Source organism: Varroa jacobsoni, unplaced genomic scaffold (assembly GCF_002532875.2).
Source record: "Varroa jacobsoni isolate VJ856 unplaced genomic scaffold, vjacob_1.0 scaffold_668, whole genome shotgun sequence".
NCBI lineage: Eukaryota > Metazoa > Arthropoda > Arachnida > Mesostigmata > Varroidae > Varroa > Varroa jacobsoni.
In genome coordinates, this window is record NW_019213570.1 from 38,962 (window position 1) to 66,868 (window position 27,907).

General features: G+C 40.7%; 1 protein-coding gene across 2 annotated transcripts; it reads right to left on the reverse strand.

Moving 5' to 3' along the window:
* Window positions 1-1,599: 1,599 nt before the first annotated feature.
* On the reverse strand, window positions 1,600-20,594 carry LOC111262488 (calmodulin). Of its 2 annotated transcripts, none has more exons than XM_086969149.1 (3): window positions 18,003-18,124; window positions 5,469-5,658; window positions 1,600-3,044 (listed from the first exon to the last, which is right to left on the reverse strand). In XM_086969149.1, the coding sequence occupies exons 1-3, from the start codon at window positions 18,048-18,050 to the stop codon at window positions 2,776-2,778; spliced, it is 507 nt and encodes a 168-aa protein (XP_086825275.1). In that variant the 5' UTR covers window positions 18,051-18,124; the 3' UTR covers window positions 1,600-2,775. The 2 variants fall into 2 exon arrangements, with proteins under 2 accessions (XP_086825275.1, XP_022692525.1); XM_022836790.2 differs by lacking the exon at window positions 18,003-18,124 and adding an exon at window positions 18,340-20,594 and having other exon boundaries at window positions 1,777-3,044.
* Between the last annotated feature and the right edge of the window lie 7,313 nt (window positions 20,595-27,907).

The window sequence follows — 27,907 nt, forward strand, 5'->3', positions numbered from 1 at the left end:
TACCTAGATCCGTGCTATCCATGACGAATAATCAAGAGACCTGTTGGGTGAAGAAGGAAGCCTTTCCCGAAGGTGTCAAGGTCGGCTAATTAAATAGACGGACAAACGGCAAACAAATGCAGCTCTTTTTCTATCCTGATTATGCGCACAGCCTACGAAACTCTTTTTTCGATGCCGGTAGTAGGAGGGCAAAGAATGAGATGTTATCACCCAGTTTTCATCGTATATTATAAAGTCGTGATATTGAACCAGTGTAAAGTTATGTATTCTAACTACGTACGGCCCTTAGAAAACCAAACGTATCTATGCATATGGCTTTCACCCTTTCATTAGATATCTAACTAGGTCCTCTTTGCTTTTGACTCCAAATAAGTTACAGAGATATAACAGATGCGATCGTAACTGTTCGCAGTTGGAAAGATATTAACAAGATGTGTACGTGGGGACCCTGCAAGAGATCTGCTTCTGTACATGTCCACCCGGTACAATCGAATGCTGAAATAACGTGAGATAGTTAGTGTGGATAGCGTTAGAAATAGGCAGTTGTTTTTTAAGACGAACCCAAAGTTAGGGGATGCCGTATGTTCAACTACTGATAGCCTACCTTTCAAGTAATCAGTGAACAAATTTATGTCCGCGTTGAATATTTGCTAGCTTGTCGTATGTTATGGCTGTTAGTGAGATCTTTATCGCCATCGAAATCCTTCTGCGGTACCCCGCTTATGTGTCTTGAACGAACGAACGCTTACGATACACTAAAACTATTCTATAGATATCTAGCTATTGCCAGTCAGCATGAAGATGATGAAGTCCGCTAATCATTAACCAGCCAGCGAGCCAGCCAGCCAGCTAGTCTATTAATCAGCACTTAGTTAACGGTGGTCATCATCTGCTATTAGTGCTAGTTCAAGGCCAGTTTCGTATGCGTACGTTTTGCTACGGCCTATTTCCTTGACGGTACGCAAGTAACTGAATGAGGAAAACTGCGCTGTTTATCGTCGTTGTAGGAACGTTTTCGCGACAATGTACACTGCACACGTAGGCCGAGAATATATATAGTCGCCATCGAAGGGAACGGCACAGTTAAGATACTTTGTACCAATCTGCCTAATGTAAAGATGTTTCTTTGCAGATCCCACAAAGGCTTCACCTCTTGGCTTGTTTATACATTTAAAATCGATTAAAGCTTTTTAGACATAGTCGATCAAACGATTTCCTTAGTTGTACAACGCGTACGACACCTTTTGTATCCCACTGATTTTCACTCCTGCAGCTATTACCGTCAGGGTTTCAAATTGTTCAGGTAGTAACTCTGATCTGATTTCCAATCGCCAACATGCAACCCAACAGCGCTCCGTGTTCATAAGTAAATGTCATTAAAAAGTCTATCCAGCACTTTAGTATCATTATTTGAGATTGATTCCTTGTTACATAATATATTCCTATGGTGTATAAGCTTATCTTTAAAGAAATTTCCGTTAGCCTTTAAACGATAAGGCCTCAAACGTGAGACAACTGTGTGAAAATCGCTATGGTCGAAATAATGACAAAACGGTTCAGTGTGGCAGATATTAAAATTCTAATGATAAGTTCTTTAAATGGTCATTTTTGTAATTTCCAATTAGTAGCAAATCATTTATTTCCCAACTTCTAAACTTCCTCTCCATTTTACTGTTATACTGCTCTCCGCGTTTCAACTCCTTACGTCAACTTTTACAACGAGCACACTATAAATCCGCTAAAACACATATAACCTAGAATAAAAATTAACCTCAATCGACTTCAAGTCTTTTATTTTGACCTCTTTTTTACTCTCTCTCTTAATCGTCACTATGTATAATGACGATTAAAGAGACAGTAAAAAAGATATATATATAGGTACCTTTATGAAGTTTATTAACTTAGGGTATGCCATAAATGACCGTATTTTTTTTTGATTAATTGCGATTATTTATATATAGTGAATTAATTTTTTTTGTAATATGTCTAAGCAAATTCTTGAGGTGCTCGATGATAATTCATTAATTATGAAAGGAGAATATGTTTTCTCCTTTCCAGAATTTCCCATTATCCTATATCAGTGGATACTTCTATATAGTATACGTATCATCATATATATCATTGCTGTTGTATGTATATATATATGTATAACTTTATTCACATAGAATGTGTAACAGATATTTTATTATTTATATTTAATATATAATTATTCCATCGTTGTTGACGGCTGCTGGTAAATTTCGCGTCTCACAAACTGGCCGAATGCAACCGACCGCGATCGAACACATTAGCTTGTGTCATACTTTTTTAAATGGACGCACCTTTGTTAAATCGTTTTTAAAGCCTTTTTTTTTTACTAGGGTAATTTTACTACTCGCAGTCAGCTTGCCAAATGGTAAGATAATTCTTGTTGTGTAAAAAAATAAAATAAAAATCAACTAAATTTAATGTTAGCTGGCTAATGCTGCGACATGACTATTGAGACATAGTACCGTTAATACGGAATAAATGTAAACCGTAAGGTGCTCAAGCTAACATCACTTTACCTATTATTGCACGTATCGGAACAGACAATATGCGTGTGCCTGATAGCTCAGTCGAGACAAATCAATAGTATTTGTCAGCCATATTAATGAGGACACGCCAGTGATCCTCTGTGAATGAATGAATAAGTGTGACTGTGCTTTTATTTCATTTTTCCGTATTGTAACGTGTATAGTGTTTGTCGTGTAGGACAAGAGGAATAGCATGTGTGTGCGCGAGCAACTCCAAGGCCTACTTGGCGGAGGTGATAATGAGCACAAACTCTTGGTAGTTAATCTTGCCATCGCCGTCCAGATCGGCCTCTCGAATCATATCCTCAACATCATCGTCACTTAATTTCTCGCCGAGGTTGTTCATGACGACACTGAGCTCGTCCCGCGAGATGAATCCGTCACCGTCTCGATCGAACACACGGAACGCCTCCCGGAGTTCTTCCTCCGAGTCTGCCTCCTTCATCTTGCGAGACATCATCATCAAAAACTCGTTGAACTCGATTGTACCTACAAGAGTCCCCCAAAAACATAGAACAAATATATGTAGAAGATTTATCATTCTGACAACGACTAGAAACGATATTGTGAATAGGTATTATAACAGCTCAATGTATTTCATTAATATAGCAGGTCCCTTTCCCTCTTACCTTCCTTGTTTTTCTCACTTCTATTTATATACCATTTAAAATGCTTTCTGTCCTCTATAAGTAACTTATCATTACGCAGTAAAGAAGATTTTACCTTGCGTTTCAACTTCAAAGACGGATCTTCCTGGTGATAAAGGTGCTCCGAGTCTATTTGCTTTCAGCCGGCATTGGCTAACTGCCGAAGCAGCCCGGCATTCATGTACCGTGTACAGCGGAAACTCTAAAACTAAGAGGAGGGCTCAAAAGACTTCGCTAAGTTCAAAAATGGAATTTTAAATTTAAAGGAGGTCTTCTTCCCTCCGAAATCGACCTGGATCTTCGATCGCAAACAACTCGTTAACTGACTTAGGGAGAAAGCTGCGTCTTAAATGTATGAAATTTTACTATAAATTATGAGCCTGGATGCGCAACCCATTGGGTAACGTGCATAAGAAAGCACGGTTTCTTAGTAATCCTCGACATTACGTGCGACGCCATGCAAGCACAATACGTTTCGATATAGAATTGTTACAGGTAACAAAGAGTGACACGTTTATGCAAAATGAAGAAAATCGTAATTTACATGCTATACTTGAGCCTTCGTGCATGGTTTTAGACGGGTGGCTCGTTACCCACTACGCCATCGGGGGAACATATGAAAGTAAGGAAAAAATGGGCAGTTTCGGAAAACATGTCTAGGTGAAGAGCTAGGTCAGATCTCCAGCTCAGAAAGAAACAGAATTTGTACTTGATATTTATACACTAAAAAAATACGAAAAATGAGACGACCAACAATAATGTGCCCATGGTCTAGTGTTATTAATTGAATGAGGATGACTTCGCATATTTCAAGTCGTTTTGCAGGATCTTGAGTCGGAGCTTATTTGAATCTGCCTCGTGCAGAAAGATTACCACATTTCCCAATTACTGACAAATCGAATTCGTTTGACAGCGGAAAAAGTCGCAAAACAACGGACAAGTTAGCATCCAACTTGAACAGTTCTTGCGAAATAAATAACTTGGTTAAGAAATGGCGACGGCGAGTAAATAGTACATTTAATTATGGCCAGAGTCAATTTTTTTATTTAGGAAAAAGTTAATCAACTTCAAAATTTCTCTAACATGATGGCTTTGTCAGGCAGGTATCAGTTATATTGTAGATATATTTAGATAGATCAGACTGTGATATTGCGCTTCGGGATCAAATACTTGAGTCAATGGGACAGAACAGCTAAATCATTACGCTAATTTTGTCTGGTAAGACCAAAGCCATGCAGTATCTGCCATAGAGATCGCAGTGAAAGATCGATCACCAAGAGCCAGAGAATGGCTTCTGGCCTTTAGATAGGCGTTGTGAAGGTCCTAATTGATTTTGGATCAAGCGCGAGAGTGAAATAAGAGGCAAGAATTTTAAGAATATATACTGCCTCGGAAATTTCAAACAAAAGCATTACTTTAACACTTGTTTTGTGGACGTCTCTTTTTTCTACATGGATTATTCTAATAGTAACTGTTCCTTTAGATGATCCTAATCTTAATTACTCATAACTAATTTTACGTTATTTCAACTGCTTAGTTTTCAAGGGACTTATATAAGCCCGTAAACGGTTTATACCGTCGCAAGAAATCGGGACATCCAAACAGGTAAGTGCCCGTCATTCTGAATATATGATTTGATTGATCTTTACATCTCATTGGAAAGGTATAGATGGTCTATCGAGTGAACTTTTCAGGTACCGTTATTTTTTTTCTTTCGTGCAGTATTTTATTTCCGCTTATTACGGGACTAGAAAAGTATACGAATGAATCAACTCACTTTTTCCAGCAGCGTCCATCTTTGGCACAATATTAGTTTATTATTAAAAGTTATTAATCTGACACGTGTGCTAGATTTCATTAACCGCTCCCGTATCAAATGTTTTTAACTTATTTTATGTAACTCTATGGGATAAACCTTGATTAGAATTAGTAGAAAGAGATAAGTCTTTTGTATGCATCATCGAATGACCATAAATGCATACTTCCTACTTAGTTTTATCATAGTTTTTCAGCGCGCAACAAACATAATTTTGTTACTGATTCAATTTGAGCACGAAGAAATTAGGCGCTTCTTTGCTATATTGTTGAAACGTAGCGCCAGTTTATAACTGTTGTATAAATATTTTTCAATTTCTTCAAGGGACGCTGCGGCCGGTATGTGCATAAGTGTCACAGTCTAGCAAGATGTTCCCGCTAGAATGCGCTTTAAAGCCCATCTTTTATATCGTCTACAATAAGCGCTATGCAACAAAGTTATAATACTAACCATTGCCGTCCTGGTCAACCATGGTAACCATTTTCTTGAGCTCTTGCTCCGTAGGTCGTTGGCCAAGCGATCGCATGACGACGCCTAGTTCGGCGGCCGTAATCATTCCATCGGCGTCCTTGTCAAACAAAAGAAAGGCCTCTTTAAATTCAGCCACCTGTTCCTCCGGCAGGCCAAATGTTTCCGTTGCCTACGAATGATGAATAAATAAGCCAATTGTAGCTGAAACTGATTACGGAATACTACATATGACTAACAGTTTCATAGACCTATCCTCAACAACCAAATATATAGTCAAATTTCCTCCCATCTTTCTTATTTTGTTTAATTTGGAGTTTCGTTATTATAAAATAATGCGGATCATTGCCTAAAGATGGTGAGAATTATTTCAGAGCGCATGCGCGTAGTTTATCTTTTACGTGACGAGAAAAATACCACTTTGTGGGACGAGTGTCATGGATAAAGGTTTGCTAACGAACACAGTGCGTACGTAACACTTTATTTTACAAAAGAAGAAAACAATTATTTGTTTTCAATTGAGGTAGTCGCAGCCATAGTACAGATTAGCTATTTAATCAGGCCAGTTACTAGCTAAGTAACTTATTCAGAGTTCAAAAATGTTTATGAAAAAGTGTCGTGTTGTTTAAGTCATGAACATTAAATGATGCCGTTTTTACTCAGGATCTCTCTAAACCGCTTCGAGCCATCGACGTACTCACCTCGGCACGCAACAGCCCACGGTGTTTGTGATTGTCACAATTAAATTAATTTTCCACATACGACTAATCGTTTAGTAGTTCGATCGTTTTGTAATTACCAAATAAACAGGTCATTTTGTTGTTTCACTTTCCCTACATGGCGTGGATTAGGCCGACCGAAATTACGTGGGGAAGCAAGGCTTTCTTTTAGCGACACTCGGACCTCGACAAGGTTGGGTGATTCGCAGCTGATTACAATCGCGCTTCCTCTGTCTGTACGCTATTTTACTCAACGAAGCCGTTTAGCACGGCCTATTCGATGTCTATCGAAATCTAAGAATGCTTCCATTTTATGAAATTGATCCTGTATGAATATGTCTGCCAGGTCATGCTTGCGGGTGCAAGTAGGCTATGTGTGCTGCCTGCTAATCCTGGGAACATGTTGTGGTGTAGGTGGTAGGCTTGAACCCGGGCACAGACACAGTTGGTTTCGTCCTGGGAGTTAGCCGTCCGATGGAATATCTTACGGCGATACCAGACGTAATGCTCGAAACATAAAAGTCTTGTGCGTTACTTAACGATGCGCATTCGGACGCAAAAGTTGATGTACTTATAGCATGTTGGTAAACGCTTCGCGGAGTTTTCCGAATCCGAGCTAATTCAGCTTTTCTTCTTCCTGTTTCTCCGTAAGTTTTAAAAAATTCCATGTCGGCGACAGCGACCCTTACTCTGATACAAGCCACTGTCTGAAGTAGTAATTTCTTATATGCGCATATAATTAGTAATCAGATTAGTTATTCTTAGACAATCTGCGATGTAGATATACGTCGTCAACGAAATGTGCCGTAAATTATAAACAACCGTGCTTATATTTCAAAACGAAGCAGAGAAACGCGTACGCAAGTTAGCCTTATTCTCGCGTAGTCGTAAAGCCTAAAATGACATAATAAGCAGTAGCCGTTCTCAAGCGGCCGGGTGCGTTCTTAAGCAGGCGTTTTCGTCGTGAAGACCTTCGATGCAAACGGTTCATCAGCTATAGAACATAGTTAAAGGCTTTCTTTGCTGATAAAACTCTAATATCATATAGCGTAACGGCCAGGCGACTTGGCTAGCGTCACGTATATTTTCCAGGTTTGGTCGAATTGGTTCATTGGCAATTCTATATTCGTTGAAGTATGCTTTGGATGACTTCTTTGCGCCATAGTAGAGCCATTATCATTGTTCATCGCTTGCTTCCTTGGTATAGTAAGCATAATTATAAGTTAATTGCGGGCATTCCTCCATTTCCAATGCTAGCCGTGGCCCACATCTGCTGATGTCCCCATATATTGACCCCAATCGTCGTCGAGACCAAATAAAAACCTTGGCTTTCATCTTTTTATAACACGACAGATGATTTACGTGACTCATGTGCAATCTACTCTTGGAAATAGATCTATATAATAAAAGAAGAGAACTGTGTCGCCTTAAGGATACTGGCTGCCTGGATTTGTTCTATGTTGTATTATACGGACAGGTGCGAATTGAGCAAAGATGTTTCTAAATTTAGACAAGCGCGCAAATTTTACTTCATTCATTTGATTTGCCCTTGGCAAAAAGAATTAGTATTTTGTTTTTAGTGTAAAGGTTCTACGCGTTGTTGCCTGTGGAAACGGAACGATATCCCGAGGTGTTCGCTTCCGAACCTATAGAGCAAAAAGCCGTCCGTTAAATAGCAGATACCAACATATCTGTGAACTGGACCGCCCCCTGTAATTGAGATTAAATTCTCGTGTAATACGCAGTCCGTTCCTTTAATTTCGGTATAATACAGGCTGGCCAAATTCACTATCGTTGAACACAGTTTTCTAACGAGAAATAAATTTAGCTCCCAAGCCAAGGGTCTCGCAATATATTACCTATTTCTAATAATCTTGTCGTGAACTAATTCACTATCGTTATTCTATATTAGAGCTCGATTATCTACATTGTTTGCTTCCGGCTCGTAAAGTTTGTGAAGAGTACGCCTCGTATAGTGAATTTACGCTAATGAACTTCAATTAATTATCTCGTGCATTTGAATCCGCCAAACGACTTCGCCAGTGATTTTGTTCCAATGCCGTACCACTGTCTCGTAACGTTTCAGTAACAGGGTTGGTCGAAGCTGCGCAGTAAAATTAATGAAATCACTCTGGAAACGAAAATTTGGCATAGCAAACATCCGCTGACAGACCTTGAAGGTTCGAACAAGAATAGGTTCGAATTCGCTCTCGTCATCCGCCCCTCTGTCATGAATTCGTGATGGTGCACGAGTGCAGAGCGACCTGCACTAATTCGAAATTGAGACGATTTATTCGCAGCTTTCTGCTGTGCACGTCAGCCAACCCAGAAAGAGTTGGGCTAATCTTTACACACGCACACAGTGCAGGAATCAAGTGTTGTTGATAAACGGGGCTCCGACTAATAACAACTGGGAGAGCGTGTATAAGAATTAACTAGTCCAGCTGGATCTGGATCGTACACCAAACGAACGGTTAGAATGGCTTCTTCCGATTGTGATTATAGAGAATTCTGCATAATTTGATATTACTAGTATTTCTTAGGTGCATCTACCTGGCCTATGTCCGTGCTTCGCAGAGCATTCTCGATACTACGAAGCGATCGTATTATCACGAAGTATAGATCTAATGGAAAAACAATTATGTGTAGCAAAATTACTTCGTCTAAAACAACATTGAAATACTATAAGCGTTCGCGATTCTTCCAACACTCAACAGATATTTGATAAGCCTATGACGAAACCCATAAGGAATAGTCACTGTAATAATAACAGAAGTCTTCGTCACTGAAAAACCTACAGGCCTGAAAAATTTTAGGAAGGTTATATATTTGTCCGATTGTAGAGGTCGAGCCATAATCACAAATCCTGCTGTGCTTCCATCACTAAGATAGGTAAGAGACTGACATCGATCAACTATAGTAGACCTTATGATAGCAGACATTTACCAAAGCAAGTTGCGACTGGCAGGTCAGCAGTCTTTTCTTCTAGGCTTCTTTGGACGTGCTAAATGTGCCGATTTTTGCCATATTGAATTGTAAAAGTTAATTATACTATTAGCAGTATCAAAAAATACGCTGTCCTTGAAGGAAAAGCATACGGCTCACAATGGATTTCTAGAAAAATACGTGATAAAGTTTTGCACTATTAGATGAATATTTTATTATTCTTATCTATATCAATATATAATACACTATATAAGAACTATTACTAGTATTAAGTAGTACAACTTAAAATCAGCCAGCTCTAACGATCCCTTCGGACTAGGAGGTTTATCATAATATTATTGAAGCATTTTGTCACAACGGCAAAGCTTTACTTTGCAAACAATACTAAAATGAACAAGAATAGCTGCCGGATATAGCTTATAATCCATACGCATCATCTGTGCATACGTAACGGCTTTATTAGATATAGTCTAAGTTCAATGCAGGACGAAAATCACATAATTTTGTTAGCGCATATAATCATGCTGTTTGTAGTGAAGTCTTGCTACAATAAACGAGTCCTATCGGTCCTAGGTGACGCATGGCCAATGCGTAACCCTATTGCCATCGTAACGAGAGGCATGCGCTCATTGCTGATTCATATTTCAGCCTTCGAAACTGATCACTGTGTATTTTCGTTTGTTAGGAAAATCCTAGATAGGTCCACCAAGGCTCAGTCCGATTAATTCTATCAGTGGGAACAATTTACTGATGCCAAATCAGAGGTGATTCTGAGCACTTGTGAACAAAACGAAAATAGCTGAAGACTTGAAAAATCGCTCACAACTTAGATTAGAAAACGGCTACAAAAGCGACAGCGCTTATTACGTGTTATAGAAGATATATATATAGTGCGCGTGAGTTGCATGTAAAAATATTTCGTCCTAGTCACTCTAGTGGTTAGACGCGTCGTACTCTAGGCCTGACGTGAGTATTTCAGCAATCTTTCATGCAACGACTGTTACAAGATTTGTTTGGTGATAACGGATACAACAGCATTAGCTGGGGTTTTGAAAGGTGGTGATCGGTATTTTCTTTCATTTGTAGCATACAAAGCTGTAGCAAATATTTGTGCCTCATTAGTCTTTTTGCAAGATATTTGCGTCGTTGGCCCTTATTTACGTAATTTACGTGATTGTTGTATTGAATGCTAAAGAAAATGAATAGATAACAAGTCTATCGTGCAGTTTTGCAAGCACTGCCCTTGGTAAGTTTTTTTTTTTCATGAGTTCGGGTTCCAGTTATGCGCCCAGTTTTTGATCTCTCGGCCTGGGTGCCTCATAGCAATCAAGCAATTAGATACTGGGACTATTTGTAAACAAGGTTGCGTTGTTGGATATTGCAAGGCTGTTATTTAGATCATGAATTTACTTATGAGACACACCATGTTCAACCTGTCAAAACTTTATTTGACGACTATTAAAATCCAATACCTCAATAAATTGAAGTAACTTAATAAATAGAAAACAAAAATGACTGGTGCTTTGTTTACCCAATATTATGTTAACTAGCTGCCTATCTATTGAAGCTTATAAGTTGATAGCCGCATTTACAGTTATAATCAATACATAGACTTGGAATATTATGAAAGCTAGATTAAGTTAACAATTAGACCTCGATAGATTCTCGCGGGGCTGAGGGTAATGCCATTTCCGATATCTCTTATACATTATTCTTCCAACGTGAGCCTCTATTGAACATAGTAATAGCTGCGTTGCCTGCAATAGCAATCTGAAGAAGTACACGTTATTTGAAGATAAAAGTAGGACGATTTTATGCGATATTTACAGCACGTCTTTGCTTTGTACGATGATGTCGCACAGGTTCGTATCTTTTACCGCTGCTGAATGCTATAAGGTATCTCGGGCAAGATTATTGTGACGCCTACATTTTAATTCCGTTGAACGAGCGAAACCCCTAATTGTTCGTGGCTGAAGTCAAATTGGTCGAGCTCAATTTCTTTGTATCCACAAACAAAAGCTGTTGAACTATGAGTACACCGTTTACGTGATGCTCAGACTAGCACGTATATAGCTGACCTACTCTTAGAAGATATGCAACTGCACTAAATGTTATACTAAGGAAGCGTCATTCAAGGTTCGTCACGTTGACGTGCTGCCCTTCAAAGTAAGGGTCCAGTGAGATTGAAAAAAAAAGCGCCACTCAGAGTATACTCAGACTTCTAGAAAGTTCTCTGACTGTCGATTTCTTTCTGCACAGGAGAATATGGTGCCTCCTCATCAGTGTGCACCATATTCATATAGACAGACGAATTAGGACGGTACATGGATATGCACACTTGATTAGCATGCCGACGGCATTGAAACGCCTGGTGATAGCATGTTCGAGCAGTAGTTACTTCCTGAAGAAAGTAAAAGTAATGGGGCTGCATAGCTCTAGCAGTCGTGTCGTGTTCATCATTAGGATCATCGTTGATCCCCATCCCGTACTCGTATCATCATCCTTGGCTTCCCTCCGAGTCTGAGCCTCTTCTAGTTAATCTATTTTCGAACCCGTCGGATGTCGTGTGTGTACCCAATCAGGGCACGGAGCCCGAATGGTGATTTAACCCCCAAACACTTTCTTGCTCTGCTTTTTCATTCTGTCTCTCGCTACATAGCACCCCACAGCGCCCTCTTTTGACCCTAGCAGGACCTCCACCACCGATCATCCGTCAGCAAAGAACATATTAAGTGTCACAACAGGTTTCCCAATAAACCAACAAGCCATACGACTACCTCTGCGATCACAACTAGTATCCGCACTGGTGCGGGTACTGTTTCACTTATCAAAACAGCTGCTATGGCAATTAGCACATGACCTTGGCCGCTGCACGAACGCGAGTGACGCTGGCGATGGAGCGAGGACAACGCTGAGAGGTGAAGCAGCAGCAAAAGGGAAAATGGCAAGCCTCACGAGGTACTAGTCTGAGCCAGCATTATTTAGGACGGGCTTCTCAAAACGCCCTGTTTGCCTGACTATCGATCAATCGCCTGAAGGCCAGAACAACGGAGTACGTGCTTTGTGGCGGAGCGGCATAGCGTGCTGTATAGTGACTGTATGTGAACTGGCACGCAACCATCGCTGGCTATGCGAAGACTGTCCTGATTCTATCGGCGGTCGATTAAACGGGAGGTAGCCCACTCAACAGCGCCATCAGGAGCCCAAAAAGATTTTAACGAATTGAGATTCTGGCGCGGCTGACGACTCCTATAAACGAGAAGAATCTAAGCTCCCACCAAGCTCACGCCGTATATATATATATATATATATATATATAGCTGACACCCCCGCCTGTACTTCTGCTTTGTAAACCGGCAAAAAATGAAAATACGAACAGCAAACTACTTTACTGGTTTACTTTCTCACCTTGCCCTCTTCTAAAGGCTTTAAAGCAGACGCCACAAAACATTTATTCGACCAAAAAATTCACAGTGTCATTGTCAGGATAGACCATGACAGAGATAATCAGTCAATAGATACAGTCCTGACGCTGGCTTGTCTGAGGACTAACCGATCTGATCGATTTTAAGATTTAGTCGGCTTCAAAGCTGCGTGTACCAATATGGTCTCAGTACACAACTGCACAGAAAGCAAAACATAAAAAGAAACCGCCAACAGTGCTTCCTTTGTTTTCTATATAAACTCACTGAACTTTTACTTCGTAACACGTACTTGTTGAGTTTACGTTATACTTCGTTAGCTTCGTTATACTACGTATTACTGTTTTATTACAGCTCCGCTTTTTGAAGATATGTGCTTAAAGATTTGCGTTAACTTTATTTAAACCCTTATAAATTTCGTATTTAAGAAAATGCGTTTCATTGCTGAAATGGCGTCGTGCGTAACAGGTCGCGGTAGGATACACGTCTTTGCAACGAAAAACAACGTTTTTAAATAAACTTGTGATTTGTATCGGTTGTGAACACGCAACCGCAGACCAAATTAATAATCGTTTTGAGCTGGGCTTTAATCGGAAAATTAGTAGAATCTCCAAGGGTCTCTATGTCCAAAAACAGGATTCCACACAATTAAACACAGTCGGCATTATTTACTGTTAATGCTGCGATATATATGTTTTGTAAAGATAGGAACATACGAAAGAATAATGGTAGGTTACCAAGCGTAGTACCGTTCTCGGCTTGTTTTTTGTCAGCCTTGCCGTCATGCATATTTTCTCCCGTTTTGCCCCAGCGTTTACCTCGCATGGACTTAGGTGTCGTGAAAAACTTGGGTCCTTAATAATAATCAAAACTGTACAGATTTGGACTTTTCTTCAGTTCGGTAAGGACAGGTAACTATTTGTTAAGTTGTTAACTATTGAGGCTCATGGAGGAAAAATACCCTCTGGCTTGGATGGCACGGCTATTCTTGTTGTCTGTTTCAGTCTTAGATAATCCTGCCATCGGACAGATAATTGACCCATTTGTCCTAAATGACTTCAACGTATCGATTCATTTACACACATGACTTAATACTTTTAGCGCTCATCAGTTTTAGGTTCATAGTAGGTGTCGTATGCTTGACAAAGTCTCCGTCCATCCGTGACGTGCCAAATCTGTCACTTCGTCTATACTTCGCCCCGTAAAGAGAAAGAAGACGAAGTGCGAAGTACTATATTATACATAACATTATATCATGTACTACAATTTGAAGATATTATATAATCGTATATCGTGGGTGGCGGAATAGCTCCGCTCGAAGCGATAGGTGATTTACGACTTGAACAGAACGTGACCGTAGCTACGATGTTGCCGCGCTAATTGACATAACGTATTCGTATAGTTGCCAACGTAAACGTCATGGTTTTGACGCTCCACGCTGGGGCCGCGAACGAGATGTAAGTACACTAACGCATATAAAAGCATCTATTTACGCATGCATTTAGCTATATGTAGTAGATTCGATATGTTTGAACCCTTTGATCGAAACACAAACGTGCATGGGGCTGCATACAAAACTTTTTAGAAACAGTCATTAAAAGCCATAGATGGATGGCTTGATATGAAGTCAAACATTTTTGTCCTGCTCGGATTTTAGGTTCGGTACTATAAACACCAGATAATAATAGTTCTATGAAGAGTGTGCCCAGGGCGTAAGTTACCGTGTGGAACCACGCAGTCTAAACTAACATCGTGAACCCACTCAACAACTACTGAACGAACAACTAAATAACTCTCTTTGAAGCAATGTTCACTCGCTCGCCGTTTAGCTTACAAAATCAATAGACTTTCCGTTGACAGCCTAAATAAACAGGGTCTTAGAGCTATATTGACACTCCCAGTCGACTGGATGTTTCTGGATGCTTTCCATTTAATACTGCTATTAAACACTACTTTAGATCGACTAACAAACAATTGACTACGATACAGAACGCACTACCTGGTTGTGTGTATTTTTCGGTATTCGAATTTGTCTATTTTAACCCACTATACAGTGATTATATTGCCAGAACAATTGGACTATACCCCGTAACATTGACTGCTGTACCTCTCAGTTGCCATAGCGGACCGAAACTGTGCCAATAAAATGGCCATCCATGCTTTACGAAGTGTTTATATAACTTATTGACGATGTATTTATTTTGTCGCCTTACGCAGTAACGAACGAAGTTACAGGTCATCGTCGGTAATGAACAAATTGGTAAAGGATTTTGCGGGAAAGACAACAGCTTTATTGACTTCGCCATAAATTGTCCTACGGATGATGCGGGTTGTTCTGCTAGCTTAATTGACCATATGTAGTATGCTAGTCCCATACTGAGTTCGGTAACTTATTCATGATTGAAACGTATGTGACGAATAAAGATAGATCACTCTTAACGTGGCCGTATATTATAGATGTACACAGTTAAGTTAAATTTACTGTAAAAAAATAACTAAAAATTACCTCTCCTACTAATGCTCGAATAGTAACTTTTTAATTGAGTTTCGCTTTTTTTACTTATTTTGATTTCGTTCAACAACACGAGTAAGCCTATTCGTTTTTACTCAACTTTCCTGCTCTCCCATTTAACCCAAAACATACTATCTGCTTGCCCTTAGTCTCTACCTTCTTTCTTGTCTCCATTCGCTCGTTGTTACTGCAACAACAACGACGACTAGTAAAGACAGTAAAAGTTGGTGTTTTCGTGCCGTACCCGACGCTTCAAGCTTATCTCTAACTTTTTTTCCTCCATTGTCGCACCAATAAAACGAAAAATTGGCTTGAACTGAACGTGTCCTGAATGAATCCTGTTTGATTAAAAAATATGGCCAAATAGCAAATATTAACAAATGTGGTTGAGATGTTGACTCATAGGACAAACGCTTGGTAACCATAATCCTTGATGAAAACGCACAATCACACCAACTGCACGTTTATTGAATTAAACGACGATACAAATTTTTTGTTTGTTTGTGTGTGTGATAATAATATACTACCAATAATGAATTCTTAATTTAGACATTGATGTAATCGTCAATGTTTTAATTAAGATCTCGTCAAGATGACTTCTGCCATTAAAAAGACATCTTGGCCTCTCAGAGTAATTTCCCTCAGAACTTTTTGTCACCAGGTACGCTGTAATAAGGAAAAACTCCCTGGAGTCGACTGCTCCCCCGACTGCAAGTTTCCATAAAAAAAAAGTAGGCTCCCCCTTGCAGGTTTTTTGACCCACTTAGATGTTACCAGTTTCCCAATTTAGATTAATATTGACTTGGGCAATGATCAGTTTTTAATCATGTTAAGAGCATTCTATTCATCACCCTCGCAAATTTCAGCTAGTAAATATGATATACGATGGGCTATAGCCCATCATATGTCGTATTTGGACACACGATAAATCCTTTGAGTTAGTTAGAAATAGCCAAAAACAACCATTCGAAGGCGCACTCTTCCTGCAAGAAATACCCGCCAACATTCAAATTAAGACGAGAACACCGGTGCCTAAAGGGTACACCGATTTCGGGAGTTTTTTGGGCATATTGTTTATCTAATGATATTCACCTATGATGAATCAGCCTATAATGATGATTTCAGAGAGTTTATAGGGACACGTACTAACGTGTCAAATGACAACTTTAGACAGAACGATCAATATTTTGGAAAGCGGTTAGGAAGATTAATCAAATTCTGTTTGAAAGGAGGGATTTCTGATATGAGTCCTCAGAGTTCGCATAACTTGGAAATATCGAGCTCCGAAGGAAAGCTTCTAACAGAAGTTATCGATGCTACTTATTCTATAGTGGCCTAGGCTCCCTAAAAGGAAGTTATAAGAAATAAGCATCCAAATTGCATGGTTCATTTTCCTCTGGTATCAGACGTCAGTCGTTGAAGCTTCTATGTTTGTGTGCAAACGCGATCCGTTCTGGATATGACACAGTCAGACTTCGTAGAATTGGTACATCGAACTAACTAATCACCTTGCCGGTTTCTTTACAAAAACACTATAGACCCTGTTCTTATAACCTACGACTGATGTCTTCAAGTTCACTATTCTCGAAGGCTCATTATGTTTAGGATCTCTTTTACTCAGTAATACAGCCGTCCGACCTCGATATATAGAAACAATATATAGGGACAACATACCCATGTGCAATACTTCATAATATCGTTGCATCTAGATATAACAGGCAGACACTGACAGGGGTCAGCGTTTTATTTGCGGGATGCCGCAGCGTGAACCTGAAGAGATTCAGTAGCACGAACAACAACTAACATCGTTAAAGAAAATTTAAAATAAAGTAGCAAACTTAAAATATAATAGCGGTTCTTCATATTCCTATCGTGCCCGAGGCAATATTTTCTTTGAGCAACTCGGAAGAGCCCTGTATACAGAGCTTTCTCTTTTTCAGATCAAAATTCTTTACACTGAAATTGGATTTAAACTGAAATATCGATGACGGAAATGTGCACGGAAGTATATACAGAGAAAACCTCTAGGGTTGAGATTTGTTTACTCGAGGGCATTGATAATTGGACTATTATGCTCTTACAAGTAAATGTATACAAGTTTCATGAATTTTTATGACTTTAACACAGGCTTGGTGTTCTGCCAGCATTCGTCTTACTTGATCTCTAACAAGTCGCCAGACAAGCTCGGGCATATAGTCAAGTCTACTTTCTCATTGCCGAGAGGACGTTCTAGATGTGACTACTGAGTCATGGTGCGCTGTTCCTAAGCCAGACAACACAGGACTATATGACGCTGTGTCATCCATGTCTGTTTTAAGTGTGCGTGCTCCTCATCCTTCTTCTCCATTATTAATGTAAGACCCAATGAGGTTTTGCTATTGAAATTGAAGAATGAACACATCTTGGGCTTTTGGCGCCGTTGTAAACAACTGTAATATCTATCCTTTCTACTTACTAGCCGTCAAGTACGGACCTAACACATCTAGGTCGAGTCGCATCCCCAACGCCGGCTGGTCTAACCGGAAACGGCGGCCGTCGCATGATCTAGTCTGTTTTCACTACCTTACGTGTCCCTCTTCTTTTCATCAGTGCAAGAATCAATAACTCAGTTTAATTGTTTGCTAACAGCGATCTTCAAAATGTCACGTCCCAGTTAAAAAAAAAAGTGCAGGAGGATTTACGATAAGCGACAAAAGTAACAATGCGTGATTTCATCTGAAAGCTCTACTTTTAAACGGAACTTCTAAGTAGTTCTAAAGGACCTCAGTTTCGTTTCGCTGACAGTCAAATATATAAGACGAAGGCTCGCAAATGGTTTGAAATGATCTAAGCTCTTTGTCTCAATTGTCTTTCTAGAGATGCGTACGCTTCTAATTATCAATAACAATAGTAATAACAAGAAGAATAAAAAACTTACCTTTCTAAAATAAAAACATTCACAGAATTTGCAAAACAATTTAAACATGGCTAGCTATAGAATAGTCAGGACAATTGTTGAAAGAATCAACGTATCTATGCAAAGCCCCAACTCGATGGAGTTGTGTACCTCGAGTACAGTATCTATGAGGATGCGCCAAATGTCGATGCGCAACAGGTCGACGAGAACAGGGACGGGATATTCGATTGGGGCAAGAGGTTGTTTAACTCCACGATAAAGAACTGTTTTTGGTGCCATTTACCTTTCACTCATTCGAAACCCCTTTCCTTCTGGATCAGTGGTTACCATGATAAGAGATAATACGGTAGTAACTTACCATGATCGTTTGCTCTATCCGGGACGTAAAGAAAACAATTGGCTTTGCAGATCAATGACACCGATCGGAATCAGTCAGATACGCCAGTATCGAGACACACAGACGTCGTATATTGGCGGCATTACGACAAACAACTGCTATAACTGAGCACATATGAATTCGCTTCTCACTTCATTGAGTAGGGTCTTGACCACTACAGACAAAATTTGTTGTCACCATAAGAATATTCACTTCTTTACTTTGAAGCCTGCTGTTCAACAACTATAGTATTTCGCTCAGTTCCTTTCACTATAGTTCACGGGCCGATGCTAACCTTCAAACTATTGTGCCGACCGGGTCTGTGGTAAGTTCGTAGGAACGCCGCTGCAGAAATCAGCGTTACTCGGTTTCTGGCAGATTCGTTTTTGTTAGTGTCGCTGCTAATACCGTTGTCGTTTGCTTCGCGTGTACACAATTGGATGAGAGTGTAGATGTGTGTTTCCATGTAGGAGTGGTTCAACGGCTTGGTTAAATTGACCTGGTGTAAGTAGTAATCAGATCAAGTGAGCCAGAGCGTCCCAGCCGCGGCCAACTCCTCAATCGCTCGGTCCTGCGGCGTTGTTCAGTGATAGTGGTCCACGGCCTGCAGAGTTGTTAGTCGATCCCAGTCTAGTCTAGGACTCAGAACAGATAGCTTTTGCAACAGTAGCTCTTTGTTGCGAGTTTATTTCCCTTCACCCAACTGGCCTAACAGATGTCTTCCGGTTGTTGCCTTTGTCTAGTTCTTAACACGGCAGCAGCAGCAGCAGCAGTCGCAAAGTGCAAGGCCTGTCTTCAAGCAGATGGCCAGGCAGAGAAGAAGCAAACGAGCTTAGTAGGGTTCTACGCTACTGCTTAGCTGTCATGCAGATCGGCAGAGCCCGCCAAACTAAGCCTGATCAACGATGGTGGTTCGGTCCTGATCTCTGGCCCACTTCGTTGACCAACGACACCAAACAGCAGCAACAGTTAAAGTGTCGTGATAAAAGAACTGGGCCTTTCATTGGAAGCAACGGAGAATGCAGTAGGTCTTTTCATTAGCTAGCTTGCTGCGATGGCGACAGGCCGATTAGCTTTGTTTCGCGTGCCATCTAGGTTATGCAGAGCGTCTTAGCTACTGGTCTTAGGCGTAGAGCTCTTAACAATGACCACGTTGACAGTCGTATTTGCTGCTGCTTCTGTCGCTTTTTCGGTTACAGAGTTCTCGCGCCAGCTACTCCCGGAAAAGAATAATTTCGGGAAGATCGGCACGCTGACCTTTTCCTTCTCCCAGACGAGTAGATTGATTCATTTCGTATCTTCCGAATGTCTTTGAGTAGTTCATCTGCTGTGGCCATGCCATGCGCATGCACCGTATAACGAGTTATGTACTAAAAAACCTATACTTAAGGCGGCCACTGACTGGCTGTACGCCGACCAAAAGTGTTATCACTCCGCCAGCTATTTTTGACCTTGTTAGTAATTTCTCGGTTACTTTTCGAGTAGAGAAACCTTTAGAAAATTCTTTCTCTGTATATATATCAGAGAGCAAGATGTATATATATATATATCTGTTCCTTGAAGAAGCGTTCTCCTTATTAGTGTTAATCAATACTATTATTATTATTACCGGACCGAGTGATCGAGGTGATGTACTACAGATACGTTGCTGCGTTCGCGTCGGTGAATCAAAGGCGACGCTTGGCTTCATACACCGCTCTTCTCGTCTTCTTTTTTCGTTTGTGTGCCTTTTTTTCTTGCTGTTTATATCTACACTAGAGTGAACTATTCTTGAGCGGTCGAGCTTGTAGTCAAGCCTTGCTGCACTATTGATAGTATCGTTGTGAACGCACTTGCCGATGCCTTGCTCGTGCTAAGACTATCGCAGTTACAGCAATTCCTCTATCGATGGAAGTGATTCTAAAGTAAATGTTTACAATCAATCGGTGTCAACACTTGATTTTCTTGCGGCAGAACAGGATAACTTGTACCTATTTTGCTTGTTTATCAGCCAGGTTTCCCAGTAAAAGCGTCCAGACCTCCATTCGCCTCTCTTTTGTCGTGCTTTGCTTTACCTTCTTGTGCGTTTGTTAAAGGTCTCTGGCAGCAGGAGCCGACGGCGCAGATCTTCGGGCGAACTAAATCAGTTGCTCTAGTTTGTCTGCTGAGCTTGACCGCCGTCGTTCTACAATGTCTTCGATGGTAATGGTCGTACCTGTTGTATTGGTGTGGAACTCGCTTGCTGCTAACTGCCAAATTCGTAGCCGGAGCCGCTCAAGCCGGTAAGAAACCCGTTTACCTGGATGGGAGAGGGCTGCTACTAGAAGAAGGAAGGGGCAGCAATAGTGGCAAGACTTACTTGACGAGTTGGCCTCCGGCCTTAAACGGGGCAGAGGGGCGAGCGGCCCGTAAGAAACCTTGGCAGTAAGGACGGGGTAAGGGGACCGCCCGACAGACCGACCAAGATGTCCGAATGCATCCATCCAAGAACGGGGAAGGACAGACCCTGTGCAATACATATACAGACAGAAAGGGCATAGCACATAAAGAGACCCGTCCCTTTTTTGTCTCCAAACCCTCTGGTTCTATAAATCACGGCACGTCTTCGTACGCTGGTGCCGCTACCGTCTCCCACTTCCTAACCATCGTATATCTCCTAGAACTTGAGCAAAGCGAAGATAACCCTTTCGATCGAAGGAGCAGATAGGGCAGCACTAGCGCCAGCAGCCGCGACGGACGGGATGGAATCGAAGCTTAGCTTGCTGCCCCTGCATTAGAGGTGTCGTGGCAGCCACTGTCAAGCTAAGTGCTGGGCGACCATCGCTGGACTGGGTCGGTGAGAAGAGCTCGGAAATCCGTTTGTCGAAACATGCTACTGCTATATAACATATACTACTTCCGATGATATTGCTAGTGCTGTTAGCTAGCTAACTAACTCCCTACCAAGCAAGAAGGGCCATTGTGGGATGGCTTGCTACATCCTCAGCGAGAGCGCCTTCCAAGGTCGCTTTGCTTGACTGGCAAGGGCCGCTTGTTGATGAGCGACGGCCAGATGGAAAGACCACGGCACGCATGGCAGCCGTGAAAGTAGGAGTACCGCTAGAAGGAAGAATGCGAAGCAACTGCAACCGACTGGCAGGCGAGTGCCGCCTGCTATTGCCTCAAGCGTTCTGTTGGACCTTGCAAAGGCTGTCGCAAAGAGAAATAGACACCCCTCCTCCTCTGGTTTTTGAGGTCGACCGTTGGAATCGAGGATTCGCAGTGGGGCTAACCAGAATGGTCCCGAGGTTGTAGCTAGTCGGTTTCGTGGTCCCTCGCCTATTTCTATGGAGCCTGTTGAAGCCGATCGGTTGTATTTAGATCGACAGCCATTCACCTTCTCACATCATGAGAAGAAGCCGCGCCCATTGATGAGAAATTAGGATCATTTTGTTTATATTCGAATAGCATTTGGTCGCCTATGCAAAAGAAAGATGAAAACGCCTTTATTTTGAGACATCAATGAAACGCCTACTTCGGTTGGAAAGGGAATTGTCTATGATGTTGAACATTAATCGAAGTTTGTCCTGTAAGGTATGGAAGTAGAACACGAAAGTTCTGTGCACAACTGGCTCAGTAGAGGCGGGAATCGTTCAGTAATAGCAGAATCAAATTTGGGGCCTAACGAAAAGCTCAGTTAGCATTCGTCTTCGGCAACAAGTTTTCAGAAAGTGATTTCGGTGCAGCCTTTGTGATGTTAAGGTGTGAAGTTTGTTGTACGTAAGACCCAACGCACTGACGTGTTTCTCACGTATAAAGCGTTAAGTTGCGTTAGAAGAGGTTTAGCGCGTATATCAACGCTAATGATGATCAAAGCCGGTCCTTAGACAGCCAGGCAGGCGAAACGGAGCTAGGCTAATCGCTGTTTTGGTCACAGTGATTTACCAAACAAACAGCAGTAGCTGATCTCACTGGTTAAGCAAAAAGAGTCCTTGCGTAGATGACACTCTCCATCTTATGTATCCATAATGTAGTTACGGCAGCTGTGTTTGGCAAGAAACTGTCCCAAACAAAAATAGTAAAACTCCGCGGCACAACTGTTGACACGGGGTGGCTATGGACACCCGCATAATAATACCAATCTAAACTATCGAAAACGTTAGATCCTATCCAACGAACGTAAATCGTATAAATGTACCTTGCCCCGCAGCGATGCTTTTCTGTATCATGGAGGCAGTCATCCGAAACGCCGGTGTCAAGTACGTAAAACGATATCAAACATAGTGCATTTACACAAGCAAAAAGAGCAATACATGTGTTTACGTTATTTAATTAAATAACCCAAGCATCGCTTTTCTATATTATGTATGGTTTCTCCCGCACACGAATCTTCATTTAATCGAATCTCTTCACTGTACCGTCAAGTGATAAGATCCAAAAAGTTTCACCTGCTAGTTTGTTATTTAAGTAATTGACAATATAATAATTGTAAGTTAATGATACTATTATACTGAGCTTTGTACTACTCGATGTCGCTTTTTATTGGATACAAGGTTCCGTGTAGTTATGGTATTATGGAGCTTCTGCCCATCGTTCATTTTATTTAAACAAGAGCAACTCCCGCATCAGTTGATTAACATCTGCTTTGTACTACGTTTGAAAACGATCAGTAGACAGTAACAAGAACGATGCCAAAAAGGACTGTAAAACTTTTAATGGCAAACGTTTGCAGAGTAATCCTCCGATGTAAAACAAATGGCTTTACTTTTCTTTTTTCTTTTAACAAACTAAAGGCACGGCCCCGCTTTAGAACTCCGTGGGTGTTGTCCTAGTATAAGGGCGTTAGAAAAAAAATGACAGGCTAGAAGAGACCCTTCGTTACAATCCCTGTTCTACAATGGGCTTTGTTAGAAAAAAAAAACTGTCCCAAACACATGGGTATTTCATATAGGAAATAAATAAAAATCGCAGTGTAGCTTCCTTATACTGTTGGCTGACAGAAAAATTATTGGCGTTATATATCTAAAGTAATGTATTGCTCTGATCCTATTTGAAAGCTGAAACTTAACAGATAATGTGCTAAAACCATTTTAGTCAGGGTTGGGATAAGGCGCCTCGAAGACAAGCGAAATTTCTACAAAAGTTTACTACTGAAAATGCACAAATGCTGACCACGCCGGCGAACAAATTTATGCTGCCAATGGTCAAGACGCGTTATCGAACGGGCCATTTTTGTTTTGGAGATTTCGATGTAAAAGGTACCCGCTGACTAGCTGAAAAATTAATTACAAAAGATCGAGGCGTGAATAGTCATTAAATCGAAAGCCAATTAAACGGCTTTGAACTACTTAAGGAAGGCCGGCTACAAAAGGAAGCTCGATGCTTTGGGTGCCACACGAGTCAACGCAGGAAAAGTTTCCTCGATTTTTCCCAAATGAGAGACTCAGAAAAAACGCACCAAAACTGAGCTTTTCCTACAGCGGTTGATCAGGCCCACGAAAAGCGGATCACATATAACAGTAACGAGTTAAAAAAATCAAGGTCAAAGCGAGGTGGAGTAGTTCCACGATCTGTGACAAAGCCCAGACCGATATCAAAGAAGGTAGTAATATGTGTTTAGTGGGATTGGAAAGGCTCGTGCATTATAAGCTACTGCCGGCTGGCAAACGATTAGTTTGGACCCCTAACAAGATTACAACAGGCCATAGAACCAGAACGATCGAAAGTAGTCAACAAAAGGGGCATCGTCTTTCACAATGACATTTTTTGAATCACATACATCCTTAGTTAACTTCTTTGGAAGAAGTTGATAGAATTTAAATATATCCACCGTATAGCTCGGTTGTAGCACTATCATATGTTTCGGTTTCTGCAGAACTTTCCTAATAATATCAATTTAGTTTCAATGGAGGGATACAAACAACACGTCAATTTTCCGCCCATAAACTACAGAGGATCTACAATAATGACATTATCGAGTTACTAGTAAAATAATCGAAGATCATCGATGGATGGTGCCTTGGTCACCCCTATCTGGTTTTGTGAAAATGTTATAAACTATCGAAAAAAATATCGTAATTATATAAAGCTTTATCGATCACCCAATATTTTCGGTATTTCTTAGATATTCCTAATGCATCTACACTAGTATTTTTTCTTATAAGTTCTTTCTATAACTGTGGTCATAGTTATACAATGACAACCATTTACCGCGACCAGACCGTTCCTGGACTCGCTTCAAACGTTCCTGTTGCAAATGTTTTATAGAACGAGTAAGTGGGTCAATGTTGTCGGGTTAATACGCAACGAACCTTCGCTCATACAACGTTCCATACATACTAATCAAATGGGTATAAATCCGGGCTGTTTGGCGGCCATATGTGCATATTTTCAAGCAGTCATTCCTGGATAACCCGGCTGATATGAGCGAGTCCTCTACTTTGCTAGAAGACACATGGCCTTTTTTTAGGCACTGCAGCTACCCACGGCCGCACAATAGTTTGCAAAGCATGTAAATAGACTTTAATAATGCGCTTGCCTTCCTGGGAAAGATATAATGGTATGACATATCATCTTTCATTGGACAACGCCACACTCTGAAAGTAAACATTGGCCTGAACATTGCTTTAAAACAGATAAACTCGAAATGAACGTATGCTCTGGACCGTAAGCAAACCAACAATCAGTTCTGCGGTTGATTGCATCAATGGTAGTTGTTTTCTTGTCAGAAGACATACGAAGACAACCTGTTACTTTGTCCTTGAGAAAATCGAAAAGCGAACATTTTCAATCGAATTTCTTGGTTTTAGTGGCCTGTGAAAGTGTTAGCCTAACCCTTATGACATATGCCAAGTACCTGAGGTCTTCGTGATCAATCCCTAGCATGGTACACCGAGTCACAGTAAATGTCTTCGCTAACGATTTGATTGAAACGAAATAAAAAAAAAAAAGAAATTTAAAATGCAATTTTAGACGACAGCGGCTAGCTATGAAATTCGCTCTATTGTTTTGTTTTTCGTGGATTTTTCACCACGCCATTCCGGAACCTGCTTCTGCTTCTATCTTTTCCGCAGATGCACATTTGTTTGCGACGCGGTATAGCGTCTATTTGAAGTAAGCTGAAAAGTTCATTATCTCGTTGACGCTTCGTCGACCGTGAGCGCATTGGATGGTAGCTTATCTTCATTCAAACTCCGAAAACGAGGCATTGCTTTCCGCCATGATAGATTTATTGCCTTGTTCTAAAACGAAGTGGCTTTTTTCTGCTATCAAGTATAGTGGATGAACGCATGCTCGCCCCAACAAATAGTCCGCTAATGTTCCAGTTTAGATACCCCGTCCTGTATATAGATATACATGCAGGGCGTATAGTATGTAGTAGTAGTATCCCCGTGAGTTGTTGAAGTTCGTACGTGTTTGTATGCGTAGCAGCTGCATCGTTCAGCTTTTAGAAAGCTACTAGGTCTACTGTGGATGCTTTCTAACACCTGATAGAAGCCATGGATAAACGTAGATACCATTTAAAGGAATGCCTCGCATAGTATAACTGCTTTACAGAAAGCCAAATAAACATTGAGTAAATATAATAGCTGCCCGTGGCCAGTGCATCTCAGTAGTTGCGGCTGAACTATACAGTTACCACCTTCATCGACAAGTCCGTCTAAGGAAACGCATGTCAGTGGCACGATGGATTGCATTGATAGATTCAAGTTCAATTTATGAAGATGTTGACGGGAGGCCCAGCTGTTATTTGATGCTATTTTGCCTAATTGACGCTAATGTAAAAAGTAATTATAATTTGAATATAATATCCATTCTTTATTATAAGTGAGCTAGCAGTTGACCGGAGCTTTATAGTCAAACAACCTCGAAATTATGCGTACGTTGGTAAACTCGTGCCCAGTCTGATACAATTGTTCCGTCGAACTTCGAGATTATACTGGTCATTATATACGCTCATAAGAAGCTAACGGTATATTTTCCGAAAAGAAAATTCGAGAAGGCAATGCCATTTTCTTCAATGTTGCGTCAAATATTGAATAAATAGCGCCATATTAAGAGGTACGAGCCGTATCATTAAGTGCAATACTTGGCCCGAGTTCGTTAAGACACTGGAAGAAAGGCCTTACTTATAAATTCTTTTTCTTGCTCACCCTCATACTAGCGCTTATTATCAGGAAGCGTACTGCACGCCAGGAGTACCGACAAAAGCTACCACTCCGGCATTCTCTGTCTCTCGTCTTCGTTTGCTTTTGGATCAGCAACACGTAGGCGCTGACCTAGCCCAAAACTAAAACTGAGGACCGAAAAACGGTCAGGTTAAATGCAGGAGGAAGCGGCAGAGGAGGGCCGAACGTCAAGTCGATGCTGGGAGTGACTCAACATCATACTTGTCGCATTCGTTTGGATTATATCCGCCTGAGTTTATGCAAACGAAAATCCATACAATTAATTAGATCATAACGCTAATAGATGTAATTACTGGGGTGATAGAGATTACCCTCGCTATCTTCTTGATCCGTCTGAACAGTGTTACACCTATAGCGGCCGTAAGGTTTAATTTCGAGCGATAATAATAGAATGGCTAAATAAATGTACCTATTCTGTAAACTTAGCTTATTCGCTCATATATTTATTGCACTCAATACTAATATATGGAGTCGTTTTCTTTAAAATCCAATATGTGCGAGGAGCATGTATTGTATCTACATTTTATCATGAGGAGAAAAAAAATACAGAAATAATAAACGAAGCTGATATGAGGGTCGTCAAATAAAAGTTGCATAAGACTGTCGTCACTAACAAGCTAGAGTAAGTAACCCGGTTGCTGAGGAAAGCTTATTTCAAGCATAATACTTAAGCGAGTAGTAGGTTTTTATTTAATATTGATCTTTATTATATTGAGCAAATATCTCTATTATATATAGACTCGGCTATTTCTCTTCAAACGGGTTTAAATTTTACCAAATGATGAGACCTTCATGTATTTGAACTGCGTTAATCCCACACTTAAGGCTAGTGGCTTTTACTTCTCATTTACGCATAAGTCAGCAGCCCCAGTTGAAGCGAGTTGCGTTTGGTACGCTCTTCCCTCCCGACATTTAAAATATTGGGATACATTGGCATTCTGTTTGAAAGTTTTGCGATTTGTTCTAATTGGCAGGATTGGGTACCCGTATAAGCCACTAGATTGCGCCTTAAATGCTGCCTATATGCATGTAGTAACGCTTCGTATTGTATCACGTTCCGACCTAGATCATTTAAGGATAGAATTATTTTCTGGAATACAAAGAACATCGCTGTTATTTGAAATAACACACCTTTAGGCTATGTTGGATCTATTCCGCATCGGCAAAGGCCGACGCCTGACATCTTGGGTCACGAGTTTACAGCACTGAACGAAACTAAGTGGGTTTTGAAGCTGAACGAATCGCTCATATAAAAGAGCTGGCGTCATCTATCTAACTGAAAATTCTGCTCTGTTCGCTGCGAGTGTGGTTCTAATGAAAGCTTATTATGGTGAGATATAAAAATAACACCGCTTTAGCGTCAATTGCAGATTCTATTAAAACACCTCATAAATTTCAAGCAG